This window comes from Cyprinus carpio, chromosome B9, assembly GCF_018340385.1.
Source record: "Cyprinus carpio isolate SPL01 chromosome B9, ASM1834038v1, whole genome shotgun sequence".
Taxonomy (NCBI): domain Eukaryota; kingdom Metazoa; phylum Chordata; class Actinopteri; order Cypriniformes; family Cyprinidae; genus Cyprinus; species Cyprinus carpio.
In genome coordinates this window covers 13,940,980-13,960,473 of record NC_056605.1, presented here as the reverse complement: position 1 = coordinate 13,960,473, position 19,494 = coordinate 13,940,980, and the positions used below count along the sequence as shown (strand labels likewise).

General features: G+C 37.5%; 1 protein-coding gene and 1 long non-coding RNA gene across 2 annotated transcripts; both read right to left on the bottom strand.

Moving 5' to 3' along the window:
• Positions 1-984: 984 nt before the first annotated feature.
• LOC122138463 lies at positions 985-2,787 on the bottom strand. Its single transcript, XR_006155585.1, has 3 exons — positions 2,759-2,787; positions 2,457-2,589; positions 985-2,375 (listed from the first exon to the last, which is right to left on the bottom strand). It is a non-coding gene; the product is annotated as an uncharacterized LOC122138463 (long non-coding RNA).
• Positions 2,788-2,839: 52 nt separating this feature from the next.
• On the bottom strand, positions 2,840-17,947 carry LOC109060345 (protein mono-ADP-ribosyltransferase PARP4-like). Its single transcript, XM_042730427.1, has 32 exons — positions 17,757-17,947; positions 17,303-17,442; positions 16,856-17,051; positions 16,223-16,337; positions 16,029-16,107; positions 15,832-15,930; positions 15,571-15,729; positions 15,343-15,480; positions 15,080-15,238; positions 14,160-14,311; positions 13,940-14,071; positions 10,375-10,473; positions 10,070-10,253; positions 9,840-9,975; positions 8,897-9,039; positions 8,298-8,429; positions 8,117-8,203; positions 7,861-8,025; positions 7,730-7,773; positions 7,374-7,452; positions 7,130-7,267; positions 6,809-7,016; positions 6,626-6,696; positions 6,358-6,545; positions 6,171-6,270; positions 5,884-6,054; positions 5,142-5,222; positions 4,885-4,965; positions 4,696-4,791; positions 4,402-4,545; positions 3,108-4,298; positions 2,840-3,019 (listed from the first exon to the last, which is right to left on the bottom strand). The coding sequence occupies exons 2-32, from the start codon at positions 17,426-17,428 to the stop codon at positions 2,840-2,842; spliced, it is 5,073 nt and encodes a 1,690-aa protein (XP_042586361.1). The 5' UTR covers positions 17,429-17,442; positions 17,757-17,947.
• Between the last annotated feature and the right edge of the window lie 1,547 nt (positions 17,948-19,494).

The window sequence follows — 19,494 nt, the reverse complement described above, 5'->3', positions numbered from 1 at the left end:
AGTCCCAGTTTTCCATAAAGAAATTCAAGTTTTGATTCGTCTGACTACAGAACAGTTTTCCACTTTGCCACAGTCCATTTTAAATGAGCCTTGGCCCAGAGAAAATGCCTGCGCTTCTGGATCATGTTTATAGGTCAAAAAAGAAGCCATATCTAGAGTTTTAGCTGGCAACGACGAATGGCACGGTGGATTGTGTTCTGCGACAATGTTTTCTGGAAGTATTCCTGAGCCCATGTTGTGATTTCCATTAGAGTAGCATTCCTGTATGTGATGCAGTGGCGTCTTAGTGCCTGAAGATCACGGGCATCCAGTATGGTTTTCCGGTCTTGTCCCTTACGCACAGAGATTGTTCCAGATTCTCTGAATCTTTGGATGATATTATGCACTGTAGATGATGATAAATTCTAACTCTTTGCAATTTTTCTCTGAGAAACTCCTTTCTGATATTGCTCCACTATTTTTCGCCGCAGCATTGGGGGAATTGGTGATCCTCTGCCTATCTTGACTTCTGAGAGACACTGCCACTCTGAGAGGCTCTTTTTATACCCAATCATGTTGCCAATTGACCTAATAAGTTGCAAATCGGTCCTCCAGCTGTTCCTTATATGTACATTTAACTTTTCGTGCCTCTTATTGCTACCTGTCCCAACTTTTTTGGAATGTGAAGCTCTCATGAAATCCAAAATGAGCCAATATTTGGCATGACATTTCAAAATGTCTCACTTTCAACATTTGATATGTTATCTATATTCTATTGTGAATAAAATATAAGTTTATGAGATTTGTAAATGATTCCATTCCTTTTTTACTCACAATTTGTACAGTGTCCCAACTTTTTTGGAATCAGGTTTGTAAAACAATGTAAAAATATTTTTATGTTATTTCCATCTTTTAAGATTTGTTAAGAATGTAGAGATGTGCTCAGATTGTATCATCACTGTAATTCACACTGTAACAATGACAGTTTGACACTGCATTACAAACTTGAGTTTATTCTGATCAAATTTTAATGCCATTTACAAGTTGTTCCAGGTATCAGTAAATGAAAATACAAAAAATCAAACAAACAAACAAAAAAACAATTATTTAATTTTATTTTAACTTAATCTTTAACTGAAACAATGAGCTGACTGTAATTGCGGTCTCATATGCATGCTGGGCTTAGACTCTTTAAGAACAGGCTCTCCCTCATTGTGCACATGGACTACGAACACAAGTGTTATGTTAATATGTGATGATGCGTCATGTTTGTGACACAAGCTGTTATTGCATTCACATGTGGCTGTTACTGTTAATTTATGGGACATAGAACAGATATATTGATTCTTCTAATAATAAGATTTGTTTTTCCAAAGAATGTGTATCAACATATCTAGTTTGAAGCACCAGTGTGTGTGCATGATTAAACAGAACAAAAGTCCGTGACTGTGTTTGTCATTGAGATGCTATTGTTTACTGGAACAATATATTTCTTTTATTTTAATTCATTTCATTTATTTCAAAAAAGACAGCACATACACACTTACAAGAAAACATTTCACAATATAATTTTATGCTTTAAATGCTAAAACAACATGCTGCAATGTAACAGACTATATTGTAATTCATTTTCTAACTTGTTTTGTATTTATTTTTCATATTTTGTGGGTTTAATTATGTTTAGGTATGTTAAGGTTTACTAATTTATTTACCCCCCAATAATGTGATGAGAGAGAGTTTACGGACAGGACTTTTAATGCGTATCTTTGTACTTTATTCAGCTCTTATGGTGATTTCTGAAGTTAAAAAGGACATTTCCATGTTGCTGAATGTGCAGTAAAGCTTCAAGTTTCGGTCATCATTCGGACATGGTCCGATGCACTGTATCATAATCATAGTTAATGTGATGAACTACAGCTGTTTGTTGCTCTGCTAGGACATCTGTGTGAACTTGAGAAGAAATGAGTTCATACATTCACTAAAAATCAGCGCCATTTGATTACAAGTGATTGAAGGAAAAAATGTCTAGTTTTGGGGGAAAAAGCTATCAAGAAAAGGCCACTTGTTTTAATATTTCCTTTCTAATGCAATAAAATTCTGACATTTTAATACAGTTTTGAGGGCACTTTAAAGCTCTACAAGACTCATGAGGAGATTTTTCAAATATTAAGCAAGTAAGCTGCAACTCCAGTTTCTACATGACTAATACATCCATACGTCTCTCTAGAACAGGTTTGAGTGGGGAATAAGGGTGTGGAGAATCACAGCCCAGTAGTTGACGTGTAGATGATTCCCAATCCCGGCCGATCTCCAGCCTGCTGCACACACATGGATACTGTCTGTCTGTCCGGCAGGCCCAGTCCACAGCCCTCTTCACTGCCTCCCAGTACATCGGTCTGAATGGAGAAGAGCAGAAAGTCATGGATCCAAAAACACAAGAGTCAATCACTACACCGCATGAGGACGTGCACTGGTACCTGGGCTCCTGGGACTCTTTTAATCGGAGGAGAGACTCAAGCAGCCGTCCCACTTCCAACTTCTTCACCCGGATCAGCTGCAGCACCAGCAGAGTCGCCATCAGCCTCAGAATTTCAGCATGAGCCTTCACACCTGACACACAAAACATGTAACTCACAAACTGTGTCTGAAAAAATAAAGATCAGATTATTTGAAACTATATTCAGATTTAGCCTGATGCATATCGCACTTCAAACTGGAAAGCACATTCTCATTCTAGCAAGATCTACTATGATTGGCAGGTGTTAAACATTAAAGACACCTGTGTTTTCTCAGTCTGTCTAAATGGTACATATGAGCTGTGATTGGTTGCTTTACGTGTCAATCAGATTGCTCGTCCTGTCTAAACAGGCAGTTCTTGCTGAGAATAAGCTGCAATATGGATAAGACCAACAACAGGCATGTAAAAAACCATGTTACCTAAGGAACAGATGCCTTTCTCTTGAAGGAAGACGTTTGCAAAAAAGTCTACGTCCAGGTTAAGGAAGCTGCTCAGCCTGTCAGTGCACTCCCAGTATCCATCCTATATCCAAACACATCGCATATGTTCATATTCCCTCACACATTTACATAGTGTATATAATCTAGTGAAATAAATCATGTGTAAATACCTCATGCTGAAGCTCAAACAGCTCATTCCAGGCCACTGTGTCTGGTTTGCTTTTTGGTTTTTCCACTTTTTGGAGGAGTACTTGTTTCCGTCCCATTCGCTGTGCTCCAGGGGCTGAGGAACGCTTATTCCTACTTTTGAGGAAACAAAAGTCACGAGATGCAGCGGCAGAGGGTGGTGCAGACACTTCAGGTAGAGCATCAGCCCTGCTCCCACTGTAAAAAGCGCCCACCCTGCGAGAAATAGCAGGAGGGGAAGCAGGGCTTGGAGTCATGGACATGAATTGCTTAGATGCGAGACGAGGAGGATGAGGACTATCTGCATAGAAAGAAGGAGTTGAGGCATAAAGCTCAGTGGCAAACTCTGTGGCAGAGGAAACGATTGAACTCATGGGGCAAAATACTGGAGACATTTTTGTAAGGGAATCAAGGCCGTCTCCTCTGAAACCCACTGATTCAAAACTAAGAAGATCAGAGCAACTAACCTCATATGACAAAAGTAGGCAGAGACACTCAATAAAACACCTTTTGTTCAAGATGCCAGTTCTGGACTTCATGGCATCAGCAGAAGGAGGTAAAGTCCGGCGAATACTGGAGAGAGATTCCACTGAGGGAGGAGGAGGCATACAGGTGGTGACCTGGGAGGCAGCTGGACGGGGAAGCCTGTCACTCATATAGGCAGCACCACGTTGAGGAGGAGGAGGAGGAGGCATACAGGTGGTGACCTGGTAGGCAGCTGGACGGGGAGGCCTGTCACTAATGTAGGCAGCACCACGTTGAGGAGGAGGAGGAGGAGACATACAGGTGGTGACCTGGTAGGCAGCTGGACGGGGAAGCCTGTCACTCATGGAGACACTACCAAGTAAAGGACGACGAGAAAAAGAACCCTTTCTAGCCTTGCAGAGATCTTCCTCTGGTATTTCATATTGACGAGCGGCTACAGGCCTGGGAGCAGCCTTTGATGATTTTGTCAGAGAGCCTCTGAAAGCATTAGTGCTACCTTCAAAACGTGAAGGACGCCAGGAGCCAATGGATCTAGGCAAAGGAGAACCGCAAACTGGAGATGTTTTTTTTCTAAACTTATCAATATTTTCATATTCATCCTCTAAATCATCATCAAAATCAGCTGCTACACAAGCAGAACCCAGGAGATCTTCAGATGTGGAGCTACTGAGCCATCCCTCTGATTCCGTCTGAAAAAAAAATGAAAATCATTGTTGTGAATACTAGAAGCTGAATATGTCAACATTTATCATTACATGACATAATAGCTTTAATAGACCCTTCTGTTGTTACCCATACATCATCATCTTCAGAACTACTAATATGCACAGCCTTCAGCTTCTCTTCATTCCAGCCCATATATGGCAAAATATCCACATCTTCCTCTGATATGATTTTAGGAATATCTGTGAATCCAGTGTCAAGCTCATTCTGCTCCTGCAAAGAGAAAATGAGGTTATTAGTTGGTATTTTTAATTGTTATTCAGTTTAAAAAGGCGCACAGAAATTAATTCATGGCATATATATATATATATAGTATATTTTTACAGATTTATTTTTAGATCCTTAAAATAGCAGCTATCATACCCTCTTTTCAATGGCGACAAAGCTTGTGAACTGGGATAAGATGGAGAACTCTTTACTGAGCTCAATGATGTAAGACTTTAGCTCTGCTTTCTTCCCCTGATAAAGAGATAAAAGACAGCAAGTCAAGTTCTTCTGTTAGCAAATTTGAAAGTTATATAAAAAATATCATAATGCAGCCAAATATTGTACCTCGTGTTCTGCCTCACTGTTAGCTAGAATGCCATCTTCATAGTCTCTGATGATTGCTCTTGCTGTTAACTTGTGAAGGAACTGCACACACACACACACACACACACACACACACACACACACACACACACACACACACACACACAAACAAAAACACAAAGATGTCTGAGATGTTCAGTCAGAACAGACCATTCAAACGCCTGATAAACAATTGATGGTGTTTCAGATGATATGAAATATTTAAGATGTTCACTCACAGTTCCCTTTGTCTTTTGTAGCTCTGTGGTGGACACCATTGTTTTAATCTCTTGTCCACTCAAATCACCGAACAGTGTGGCCTAAATTAGCAAATATAACACAATTCAAACGATAAATAAACAAATAACTGGGCATTTCAGCTAAAATATCTATTCTAATATTTTACAGCCTTGATTAATATTACATAGTTATTTTAAATCTTGACAGTTGACAGTTATCTTAATAGTTTAATATAACTAAGCCATGTGCATTTGCACACTGCTGGTTATTAAATTAAAAATATATATGAAGAAATATTAAGAAATGCACCAATCAAGGGAGTGGAACTGGGAGATGAATTTACATAAAATATTTCTCAACACCACTGCATGCCACATGGCACAAATATAATAGTAGTCTGTAAACATCAGTACAAAACATCAGTATTTAGCTACAGTACATATATTTTTATTGAAATATTTTAACCTATCAGTATATTCTTGATACATCTACATTCAGTCTTAATGAACATTTTTCAGTGATTATGCAAATGTTGATTCAGAGTTTTGAATCAATTAACTGAAACAGTTTGAACTGATTCACAAAAATTAAAACATACCAACTGTATCACTGAAGAAACGCTAAAATTACAGCTACATTCATGATGTTGCCTAATTTTTATTATGAATATTCAATATATGACCCATTCCTAATAACAACTACAATAAGTAACAACGCAGCTTTTAAGTAAAGCCTGTCTACCTGAGTGCAGTGTGGCACAAATCCGTATACGAGAGTGTGACAGTCACTGAAGAGAGCATGAAGCTGTGAGGGGGCTTGAACAGGAAGTGGTGCTGTGGGATTAAACTGCTGCCACTTCACTGCCACTGATCTGCAGCCTGGAGACTCCATACGCTGAACCTGAGCACGCACCTGAAATTACACACAAATCTCTTCAACTCAAGCTTCAAACTCAAGCCTGGCCCATTTTGGAAAGATGATTTCCTTTTTAGTTATTAAAAACAAATACAAAAATGTGTGTGATTCACCTTCTCTGTCCAAGTGTGTTTCATCTTTGTGTCAAAATATTCATATGTTCCTCCACCTGCCTGAGCCAAAGCTCTGAGCATGTGACGATTAGCTGTCAAGCTAGACAACACACAAACACAATCAAACTGTTCGTTCAGAAATTCAGTGTAAGTGAAAGAAAAAAAATTAGATTTGTTTAAGGCAGACCTGAGTCCGCAGGTGAAGAGGCGCGTGTGGCAGGAGTTTTCTCGGACCAGCTGCAGGGTCAGAGGCTGGTTTTGAACATGTCCATCAGAGAGCAGCAGGATGTTCCTCACGCCCCGGCAGGGAGGCAGCAGACTCAGGATCCGGAGAGGCCTCCACAGATCAGTGCTGCCACCAGAGCCACTACACGACTGAAGAAAGGAGAAATGCAATGATATGCAAAAGAACTGAGATTCAGAACCATCTTTAAACATTTGTAAACATTACTTACCAAAATAAATTTTCTGGCTGCTTCAGATGCCTCATCTAAAGGCACTGGTGCAGGAAAAGCTTCCTTGTAATCTGTAAAAACGCACACATTTACCCGTAATGCTTCACTTTGTATTACAAAAATAATATGGAAATGAAAATGTCCACAAGATGACAATATCAGACAGTTTCAATGAGCACTAACCAGTGCTGAAAGAGATGATGTTGATCTTCAGCGAGCGGTCCAGAGATTTGAGGACTTGAAGGGCAATCCTGCGGGCGTTCAGCATGGCGTCTCCCCGCATGGACTTGGAGGAGTCCAGAAGAATGACCACATCGTTCACACTGGACAGGCCTCCAGAGCTGGACACCCCACTTGACTTGAAGTCAGGATAAAACACCAGCATGCAGGCCTGCAGGGATCAGATCCGTATCAGTGTTCATTTTTGATGGAAAGTGTCAGTCTTTGTGTGCAATAACCATGACAGACAGACAGGAAAACAGATTTGAGTGATAATTTCTTTACCTGACTATCTTTATCCGGATGGTTCTCGACCCACATCCTGGGCATGTGGATATTAGAAAGACTGAAGGACACCTGTAACCCTTCAGATCCCAGAGTCTGTCCCGGTAACGTGCTGATCACTGCCTTACAGTCTGTCCTCTGAACAGGGAATATAATAATACTGTTAATATGGTTCACAACTGAATGTGTTTCTTTTTTCAGAAAATACAGTGTTTAGTAAGATAATGCACAAAAGTAAAATAACCTTGGTTTTGATGCGGTGTGAAGAGCTCAAGTTGATGATCTCATAAGGCATTTCAATGGACATAGACAGAGAAAACTCCCTGAAGAAAGAGAGAGGAACCAAAATTAGAGGACACTAAAAAGAGACTGAAATTTTTATCAAAACCATAAATTAAACAGAACAATGCAACAACCTTGTAACCACCCATTGTCCAAACTAGACTAGGTGCTACTGTAAATAAAGTGTGAATTTATAAAGCTTAAAGGTTAAGAGTTAAATTATTTTACACATGGTTTGCTACATGAAATATTTGGCTTTTATATTGTTTCTCATCAGCAGAATTTCTCTGTGAATTCTCCAGCGTTTGAGATTCTCACCCCTCTGACTGAAGCTCCGTCACACCAATCTTTTCAACAGTGGCCTGAAATGCAACACAACTGTCATTCAAAACACTAACAATCAGCAGGCCAAACAGGATTTTAAATCCAGTAACGAAAGTACGTCGTACCTGAGTTGTCTGATTAAGGGTGTCTCTCTGTTGCCATGGTGCCACGGTGCCAGACAGTGAGAAGATTATAGAGCCAGATCTGACCACCAGCTCAGTGATGAACGTCACCTTGATCAAAACTGTAGCTCCAGGAGGAAGATTCCCCACACTGATAGTAAATACATCCTGCCTCACATAAACACATGACCTTAAAGTAACCTTCTGAATGACACATTATCACACACACTTGAGCTCCAGATCAGTTACAGTAACTCACAGGTGCATCCTGGTCCATCAGGTAGGCTCCATGACCTTTTTCTATGGCTTGCTTGTACTCCTTACGAGCCTGCTCCTTTTCCTTTACCTACAGGACAAAAACATTTCATTTGTGAGTAAACTGATGAGAAAAGGGTTGAAAAAGCAGAGACTGCATTTGATAAATTCTGAATGACTCGCACCTTTCCAATGACGTGTTTTCCATTGATAAAGGCTTCAAATCCACACACTGCTGCCGTCTCCTCCAGTGGAAAGACATACTTCGCCTCAATGGGAACAGCACTCTGGTTTGTGTAGGTCTGAAATATGATGACCTGGTGGAAGTGGAGAGAAAGTTATGGATGTGGTTAGATTTTGGAATTATAATGTAATACTCTGGCTCTATGGCTTTGGCAAAATGTAAGCCAAAAGACTTAAACTAAAAGACAGACACAAATCAAAAAAATCAAAAGACCAGGGCTTCATTTGTGTCTGTCTTTTAGCTAATTCTTTTGGCTTTAATTTTGAAGTTCTTGTTAGGTATGTTCTCCCATGGTCTGATTATGTCCATCACTGTTTTGTTCTAGTTCTAGTTCATTAGCTGTTTTGTATATCATTTTGCTCTTTTAGTTTGATTTCATATCTTTAAATTGTACTTCCATATGTGAAAGCCTTTTATAATACTATTTTTTTCGGGTTTTTTTTTTTTCCAGTTTATAAACAGCTTAACATTTAAGAGATAAAATGATACTTTGACAACTCTTCTCTCACATACTAGTGGTCCACCGCTGTAGTATCATACCTGACACAGCAGGTCCATCAGCTTGCACCTCACATTGACAGCCTGTAGAGGAAGTTTCTGACCACTGCTGTCCAGCAATCCTGCGTTCATCTCCTCCAGAGGATTCTTAGTGGACTCCAAACCCTCATTGTCATCACTGGACACTAAAGAAACACATTCAAACAAAACCACTAATAAAGGAACACAAATCATAGCTTACATCTTCACAGAGCATCAGATAGCCCTGAGGAATATATCGCTTCACCATGTCAAAAACTGTTATTATGAGGAGTTGTTGATTTTACACAACTAAATGTAATTATTTCATTTTTAAGAACACAATTAATTCAATCCTATCCTATGCAAATTCTGAAATGGTTTGCTTTTCTTTAGCAACTCTTAATAAATTTTGATCAATTTGACAGTCAAAGTTAACAGATTCCTCCACATATGAAACCTGGTAATGGTCTCTCTCTCAGCATGTCCTGTTCACTAAACTTCAGACTCCAATAGATAGACCTTCAGACTGATGGCAGAAGGTCTGGGAGCCTTGGCCGCTTTGAATGGCTGTATGACTGACAGGTAAAGCAAACAAGCATGTTTAGTTTTTTTTTGCTGCGTCATGTTTAGGGATGTGGAAATGTCGCCACAATAACAGACCAGTGTGTAAAACTTTTAAAGAGTCTATGCGTGAACATTAAATATTTCACATACTTTTGAAAATCCAGCATTTAGGTGATCCTGATAAGCGATCATTGTCACAGTAAACATGGCATCACAGCATCTTTGTTACCAGGCGGAACATTAAAGAACGCAACACATACTGTATGTCTCCCAGAAATCCTGTTTAATTCAACCAATCCAGAAACTCCTGAAGTGTTTCCAATTTTGTGTGCCATATGCATCAGGCATTTAGCCAACGGTCTGTGGGCGTGACGTTTGAGACTAACTAAACTTTACTCACAGATATCAGGGGTTGTGTCCGGGAGCTGAGTGTTGATTTGAGGCTGAAACTCTTTTAACTCGTCTCCCGCCAGACTGTACTGCACAACATACTTCAGTCTGATCTGCTCTGTGTTATAGACGACAAACTCATCATCCTATCAAAGATAAACACACACACACAAATGCATATCAGATCCCCAAAACACAAGCAGAAAATGTAAGTACACAGAAGATGAATAAGAATAGCACCTCAAATTCAGAGAGTCTGTTGGGAGTACGCTGGACTCCATGTACACTGTGGTAGCCGTCAGGAGCACGAGTTAAAGTGGTGTCTTTCTTCAGCAGGTCCTTACACCGACCCAGTGCCACTTCACACACCAGCAGCAGCCGAGAGCCGTCAGTCACACTGGGCTTGGAGTATTTCACACTAGTCCTTTAACACAGAGAAGAACTTACAGACTGACTGAAATCTACAATTGTCTTGATAGTGGATTCGCATTATTAATAAATCTGTTATATTAAGAGATGACTGAGTAATGATAAAGACAACTGACTTCAGAGAGTCACTGAAGTAGATTCCTCCTCCAAGATTCCCGATATCCGTTCTCTCAATTCCATGCTGTTCGACTCCAACCCTTGGCAGCAGCAGACCTCTATAAAGAATGTTTAAAAATTTAAATTCACTTTGTGCATTAATTTTCATTTATTTAGATTTTAATATCAGCCATAAGAAACATGATTCACTCACCCCACCACAGTAATCATGCATAATTATTAGGCTTGTTGATATTCTGATGATATTTTTTTTTCCAAGCACATTTTACCAATTCCAAACCACATCAATCTTAATAACTACTATTGATTTTGTATTTAATCATTTATAAGTGATATAAAATTTGCCAATGAAGGCTGGAAGTGAAAAACTCCTCATATTCAGGTGTGCAGAATTATTAGGCATGTTTTCTTTTACAGATAAATTGAGCCAAAAAAGAGGTTTAAAATGATTAAATCCCCATGAGAAATATTCAAAACTAAAGCAATACAGAAATCGTTAAGGCACGACCATTGGACGATACGAAAAAGTTAAGGCACGACCATTGGACAGCAAAATGCTCACTAGGACAGAAAAACAGGTAGAAGAAAAGATATGTTAACTGCAAAAATATTAAGAATTAATGTGAAGAATTAGGTGTAAAACCATCAAGAACCATTTAGTCTCCAGTGCCACCATTATTCCATCTCCTATCCTGAAATGTCTGTTTTGCAGGATTGACTAAATATGAGCTCCTAAAACTTACTGTCAGATTCTGGAAAATAAATTCTTGAAAGAGTGGTGCAAGAGGATGTGGTGCTGGCCCTTCAAGAGTCACTCTCAACTTATCTGTTCATAAAGCCTATAAAAAAAATCTGTCTTCATGTACTGTATTTTCACAACACTTCAGCAGGTTATTCTTATCAAGTGAAGGTCATTTTTTAGGATGTTTTACCCAAGCAAAGTCTCTGAGAACCTGACTCCAGGCCCGGTTCTACAGGGGTGCTAAGCACCCTCAAACGAAATCAAAAGCACCCTCAGTTAAAGCTGTCCCTTACGAAAAAGAAGTTTATTCAAGTGTGCTATTAGTATACTTCTTTTAAACTAAAAATAGGAAAGTATGCTTTTAGTTTACTTTTTATGTACTTCTCAGAAATGGGCTTTATGTACTTCTCAGAAATATACTTAAAATGACATTTAAGTATACTTGACTTATACTTACAAAAAGTCTAAATATACTTGAACTATACTTAAGTATACTTAATAAAATAAACTTGAAGTATACTACTTTTTGGTAAGGGGTATCAATGCCATTTTATTGCAGATATGGCAAACTATCCAGTGCGTTATGGTTATGACGAGATTAACATCACGGAGCGCTAAACACTCATGCGGTGTGTATTTCATTAATACTAGAAGCCGGAGGGGGAGGGCGCTCTCGTGCAGAAAGTCATACAAGGAAATTCCTAATATGGACAAAAGCGTCCAGCTATCACTGTATGAAAACAGTTGTTTTCACAGAAAAACTGACACTTTTGGAAACATGAAGACATTGAACATACGATTGCAACAGCATTCATTACAGTATAGAAACTATCCTGCCTTATTATGTGACAAAAAAGTGTTTGTAGTATTTAAACAAAATCATTATTATTTGATATTGTTCAACAGTTATAGATTTCTAAGCCAATTAAAAGCTAGAAATTAGAGAAAAATTAAAGTTGCCTGTACACTACCGGTCCAAAGTTTTTGAAAAGTAAGCTTGTTAAGGTTTTTTTTTTTTCTTTTTTTATGTTTTTTTTAAAGAAGTCTTTTCTGTTCACCAAGCCTGCATTTATTTAATCCAAAATACAGCAAAACAGTAAAATTTTGAAATATTTTTACTAGGCTATTTAAAATAACTGTTTTCTATGTGAAGATATTTAAAAATGTAATTTATTGAGATTTCAAAGCTATATTTTTATCATCATTACTCCAGTCACACGATCCTTCAGAAATAATTCTGATATTCTGATTTGCTGCAGTAGAATTATTTCAGGTTTCTTTGATGAATAGAAAGTTCAGAAGAACAGCATTTATCTGAAATAGAAATCTTTTGTAACATTATAAATGTCTTTATCATCACTTTTGATCAATTTAAAACATCATTGCTAAATAAAAGTATTAATTTCTATAATTTCCTTTCCAAAAAAAATATACTGACTAAGCTTTTGAATGGTATAGTGTATAATGTTACAAAAGCTTTTTATTTCAGATAAATGCTGATGTTTGGATCTTTCTATTCATCAAAGAATCCTGAAAAATATTTACTCAACTGTTTTAAATATTGATAATAATAGAAATTAAAAAAGGTTTCTTGAGCAGCAAATCAGCATATTAGAATGATTTCTGAAGGATCATGTGACACTGAAGACTGAAGTAATGATGCTGAAAATTCAGCTTTGATCGCAGCAATCAATTACATTTTAAAATATATTCAAATAGAAAGCACTTATTTTAAATAATAAAAAGATTTCACAACATTACTGCTTTTCCTGTACTTTAGCTCAAATTAATGCAGGCTTGACAAGCAAAAGAAACTTCTTTATAAAGCATTAAAAAACTGTTGACTGGTAGGTTATATAGATTACAGAAATATTATATTGTAATGTTTTATATATATATATATATATATATATATATATATATATTATATATATATATATATATATATATATATATATATATATATATATGTCCCCCTCACTTCTGAAAAGATGGCTACGCCCCTGTCTCATTATTACAAAGTGTTGATGCAATGTAAATAAGAGATTCATTGTGCAGTGTAGAGAACTTTAATGATAATAACTTATCTTTGTGAGATCGTGATGAACTAAAATGAGTGACAGCTTTTTTAACGTTAGTGATTATGAACGAAGCGCTCTTTGCACCATAGCAACGGACGCCACTAATATATATATATATATATATATATATATATATATATATATATATATATATATATATATATATATATATATATACACACACACACAGTTAGTTAACACAACTATGATGACTCCAACACACTAAACTATAAGATAACACAACCATGCCTGCCTGACACCTTGTAATTCTGGAGACTTTGCAGAGAGATTGCAGTTCTGGAAAATTGTGGTGCTGGAGACTAAATGGTTCTTGATGGTTTTACACCTAATTCTTCACATTAATTCTTAAATCTTTTGTCTCTTCTTCTCCACCTGTTTTTTTCTGACCTCGCTGACCCAGTGAGCATTTGTTTTCCAATGGTAATGCCTTAACTTTGCAATTTCTGTATTGCATTAGTTTTGAATATCTCTCATGGGGGCCTAATAATTTAGACTTTTCAGTCCGAGTTAAACCTCTTTTTGGCCCATTTTATCTGTAAAAGAAAACAAGCCTAATAATACTGCACACCTGAATATAAGGAGTTTTTCACTTCCAGCCTTCATGGACAATTATATATCACGTATAAATGATTAAATACAAAATTAATCAAATATACTGTAAGTGTGTTTGCTGTTTTGTCACTGCATATAAACAAAGGTTTTTTAAAAATTAGCTCTTACCGTGACAGTATTCCAACAAAACTGCTGGGACTAGAAGAGTGGAGGAGGGGTTTAATGTTGCCTAAATCCTCCATAAACAACTGAAGCTCCACCCCTCTGCTGACACGCAGTATCTGCTGAATCTGAACAGGCCTGTAGTCGACACAAGATTAACATAATTGTTTGAAGACATACTCTGAAAAATGTTTACGTCTGAACTTCCGACCACAATCACATTTACCTGTCCTGAAGCAGTTGAGAGACAACATGAAACTCAGGGTTTTGTGGTGAAACAACCTCAATGCTGCATCTCAGAGCTCGATACTTTCCCAGAGACGAGGGTGAGGGGCTTCCCAGAGTGGCCTCACTCACATTTACAATATCTCTGATCAGCTAGAGACGACAGAAGAGTAAAAAGAGTAAAAAGGACAGATCTGCACTGTTGAATTCTTCAAAATCTTCAAATGTGAAGAAATTTCACTCAGTATTTTAATGTATTTAAATAGTATAATCATTGTATTACAGAAATAAATAAAACAATCTATGTTTTAATTAGTAATGATTCTATTTATATAACTGACAATGATTTTTAAGAATGAGAACTGCAAAACTACAAAAAGTAAAACTGTCCAATAATAAAAACACTTACACTTTAACAAAATGAGATTTAGGACAAATTATAAATGAAAAGGTGTTCTTTTATTATTTCTCAGACAAAATGCACTTTTCTTTGTGAAATTAAAATATGTCAAATAACACAACTAAACTGAAATTTTAAAACAAATAACAAATCAAATAAATAAATAATGCAAATAAAAGAAATATTTTCATATAAACAAACTAAGACTTTTCCTCTTTCCATTTAAAATGAGAGGCAACCACTGTATATTAATCACGATTCAAACAAAGATGCTGCATGAGCAGATTATTAGATTGTGTAATTTAGATTGTATAATTTCGAAATTTGAAGCAAAAACAGAATGGTCTGACTTTATCTTTGTGCAACGTTATAGAATGAAACAGTGTTTCCTTGCTTACTGCCATAAACAAAGCAGCGCTGCGCTTATAAATACCATTTCAATATGCATTATACATAGATCGACACACTCTATTCCGAAAGTCTCATAATAATTTTATACTATAAATTGATGTATGTGATACCTGACAAAGGTCTAGTTTTTGAGACACGAGCTTGTGTTTGGAAGGAGGGTCGATCATTCTGAGGGGTAGAAGATTGTTGACCTCCTCTAGCAGGGCTTTGACTTCATCCTCTTTTTCAGTCTTTTGTGCCTGCAGTAACAATCCCTCCACCCTGCTCACCTGTGGCAGCACAGAGCCAATAAACACACCAGAACCGTTAAACACAGCAAATTCCTGTCAACTTCTTTACTGCGCTGTGTGTGATCATCTAAGCTCATTCTCACATCATTGAGGCTGATTCTGGAGACAGGGACTGTCAGGATGTTATTAAGGGAACCGAGAGCTTCAGTCCAAACCAGCTCCACAAAGACACCAACTTCCTGTGACAATGTGCTGCAGTTCAACTTCTCCTCCAATAGCAGCTGCCAATCAAAAGAGTGCGCGATTATTTCACACCCATTAGACACATGTATCAAATAAATAAAAACAGTTCTGTGTTGTGTTTATCTAACCTGCTGCAGGCTGTAGGATGCCAAGCGCTCAACCTCAGGGGGAAGTGTGTGTGTCTTTGTGAATCCCTCTGTCTCCATCTCCTTCATCAGCTGCAGATAAGCTTCCACAGCATCTTCAGACGTCACACAGAACACAAGCTTGTCCTGAACCACTGCGGTCTATAGCAAGAGAGAGAGTCCATCACCGTCACCACAAGACAAATTCAGCATCCCCGTCACCATCTGTGATTCCAATTATAACAACATTCATGATGATCAAACCTCAGCTTCACGCAAGACTGAACACATGACACGATACCGCTGGCCTGCTCGGCCTTTGGCACTCTGCAGCTCCAGAACGGACAAAGTCTTGGGTTTGACCTGAGACACAAAAACACTTGCAGACATGCTCAGGCTGTGGTGAAGAATTTTTTTTTTTTTTTTTTAAGTTAATGTGAATGATGAATGAAGTCTCTCACCCTCTCAAAAACTGAATACTTAGCCACTTGAAAATATGAAGAAAATTCAGGCAGGTCACGGTCACCTTCTTTGTAAACTCTGCATTGAGGAAATGAAAAGGAGTAGTCAGGTAGACAAGCAAATCTAAACAGCACAAGTGCTGCAAAAACTGATTAAACAACAAAAACTGTTCTGACAGAAAACAAGAGCGCACCTGAACCTTCCAGGACGGGGCCCACCCTTCTCAAGAATCTCAGCTTCAGTCTTTGGGAGTTCAGGGTGACCTTTGAATGTCTCTTTTCCTAGTATGTGTGTTGACACTTTTATCTCTTTATGGTGAAAAATAACATAATGTCAACCATGCCACAAAAAATACATGGTTTAATCTCACTTAACACTCTCATAACCCCAATATAATGGCACATATATTCTCAACAAAAATGTATTGCAACACAAGGCCACACATATGCAAACACAGAACCAAACACACCCAATGTCAACAAATAAAACTAATCTGGCTGTGACACTCCCATCTGTTCACATCTGATGCAAGTCAACCTTGCAGTATCACTTTAGACAAACAACTGAAATCTGTTCTACTGAAGAAAGACACTGATAAAATAAATGTATTTTAAATTTATAAATTTAAATAGATTTATTTTGTTATTAAGGGACCCGAGAGCTTCAGTCCAAACCAGCTCCACAAAGACACCAACTTCCTGTGACAATGTGCTGGTTTGGCAACCACAGTCTGAGGAAGTTATTTAAATAAAAAACTAAACCAGGTTTCTAGATCTCAGTGTGCTAATACAACCACAGAAAACAAGCAGACTTCATGAACTCCTACCTGAAGGAGGGAGGAATTCAGAGGTGGGACACGGCAGCTGTGGGGTCAAATTATGCTCCGTCAAAGGCAGGAGATGCCCTTGGTCCAGACAGCTCCACACATACTGCGCCCCGACCACTGGGACCTGCAGCTTCTGGATGCTGCGCTGCCGGTTACTGCTCAGATCATTCACATTGCTAGTGACTACAAAAGAGCACTGGAGGAGATAAACGGGGGTCAGACGATACACTCTTTAGTGACTCAATACAATCATTCCACTGATATAATCATTTTGGTGTCACATTTATCTCTTTTTTAAGCATTAATGGTACTGAAAACCATGAAAGTCTCTGTATTTTATGCAACTTTTAAAACAAAACTTCTTACCTTTATCTAACCAATAATTTGCTTTAGACAGAAGAGACAGAAAGGTAGTTATTATTAAAAAAAAATGAGCACAATACGTACCTCTTTGTTGATGACATATGAGATGTTTCCTCCATTCTCCAGAAGAGCTAATCTCAGTTTATTCTTCTCTTTAAAAGGCACATTTTTCACATCTAACACCACAGTACAGTTTTCAAACACTGTCATGGTGCCACCAGTGTCTAAAAATGCCGAGGAAAGAGACAGAAAGAAAAACAGCAACGAAACCTACAGTAAATAACAATCATATGATAAACGCTGTAAAGTAGCGTCTCATTCTATTTCCGTATTCCCACAAAATAAAGTAAACATCGCGACTATGCATTAAATAAATCAGACCGCATAATACATATATTGATAGAAATTAAACAAAACCAATTATGTTTATTTTGATATAAATTAATTAACGTTAAATACTCGGATATAATGCAAATCCAGCCTGCAGTATCTCTCTCGCTAGTGTTGTCATGTCAAAGCAGATGTTAGAGCCTCTTACCTCGGACAAAGTCAAGAGTCGAGTGACACGGTTATGGTTTAAGAATATACAAGAAGACGTAAATAACTCGCAGTGTAAAGTTCAGTAAAAGTACTTCCTGACTCATTTACAGTAAGACGCACCTCCCTGAGATAAAAACAATAGACGGGCTCCATCCAGTGGTCTAAACACAGTTTCCTTTTCGAAATTAACATTCGATTTCCTTAATTAAAAAAAAAACAAAACAAAACACTTTTTATATTTGATAATTACCTCTCTCATTTCTACACCAGATTCTTTCTATTTAAGGCTTAAACAAAATACGAAGCCCAACACGTGACCTAATGTAACAGTATGATGCCAACACAAGCACAGAGGGGCGCTGCATCCCTCCAACCAGAGGCTTGTGGGATAATCCCAGTGATCTCTCCCTTTCCTCTGCCCCGTCCACTGAGAAGACGAAGCATCGGACATCAGGAGCGTCGTGTCATAATTAATGTTCGCTGAAAAAATTAGATTTTTCTCAACCCGTGGTGCTTTATAACAGTATCGTTTTGTTGCATGGGTTTCGTTTAGCATGCTTACAGATATGGCTCGGCACACGACTTATGTAGACTAGCTACTCAGAAATATGCCCATCAAGACAGCTGTCATAATCATGGCCATGCTTATCTTCTTAAAATATGTGTTCACATGGCCTTGCACAACTCCCGAGGAAACTCTCCTGCACATATACAGTGTAGGTCAAAAACACATAAACGAAGGTCTACATTACTGTCGTAAACAAAATTCTATAAAATTCCTTCCCTCAACGAGAAAGAAATTTACCCACCTTTATAAAGGTGCAAAGGGAAAAAAGCAACAAAAACCCATGGTAGTTAGAACACAATTGCACTTGCTTATGTGGATTTTCTTTACTAGAATCACTACCAAAAACACTAAAGTAGTTGTTACTACCAATAAAACAGTGGCGATTCACTTTTAACTATCACTGTCATCAAAAATATGTTTGTATAATATTTTAAATATGCTAAAAATGTCAAGATTGAATTTAGCATTTTTAAAATAATAATATAGTAGGCCTATATAGCAATATTTCGATTTTTTATTATTATATGTTCAGCTTTCATTTTAATTTTAGTTTATTTTTAGTTATTTTTTATTGATTAGTTTTATATTTTTCTATTTAACCCATTTTTTAGTAACTTTTAGTTTCAATATTTCTAATATTCATATTTTTTTTAAGATTTAAGTTTAACATTATTTATTTTATTTAAGATACCAAATGTATTTTTTTCTTCTTCTAGGTAATTGGCCTAATTCTTACTATTGGCCTTTCATTTTTGTTGACAATAAGTTCATCTCTCATGGCCCGATTGAAGCCGTATTATAAATCGCTCGATGAGGTTTATGTGGAGCGGGAGACTTCAGCCATTCTGGAGGACAAACTATGTGAAAAAGCTGTGGAGAGAGCCAAACATGTCAGTGAGCATTCACTGAGGAACTTTTGAAATCCACACATGAACATTCAGGGTGATATTCATAATGTTCAGTATCAACAGTTAGGAAATGCTGAAGAAGACTTGTGGCACACAATATCAGACCCAGCCCTATATTTAATGGAGTTGCCACAGGCACTGTAAACTTTATGCCTGCTACCTGCTTCTTGCCAAAGGAATAGTGTACCATTGTTTTCACATTTATTTGCATATTCTAATGCAATTTTAATAATTGTGGGTTTATTTTCTGTTCAATACTG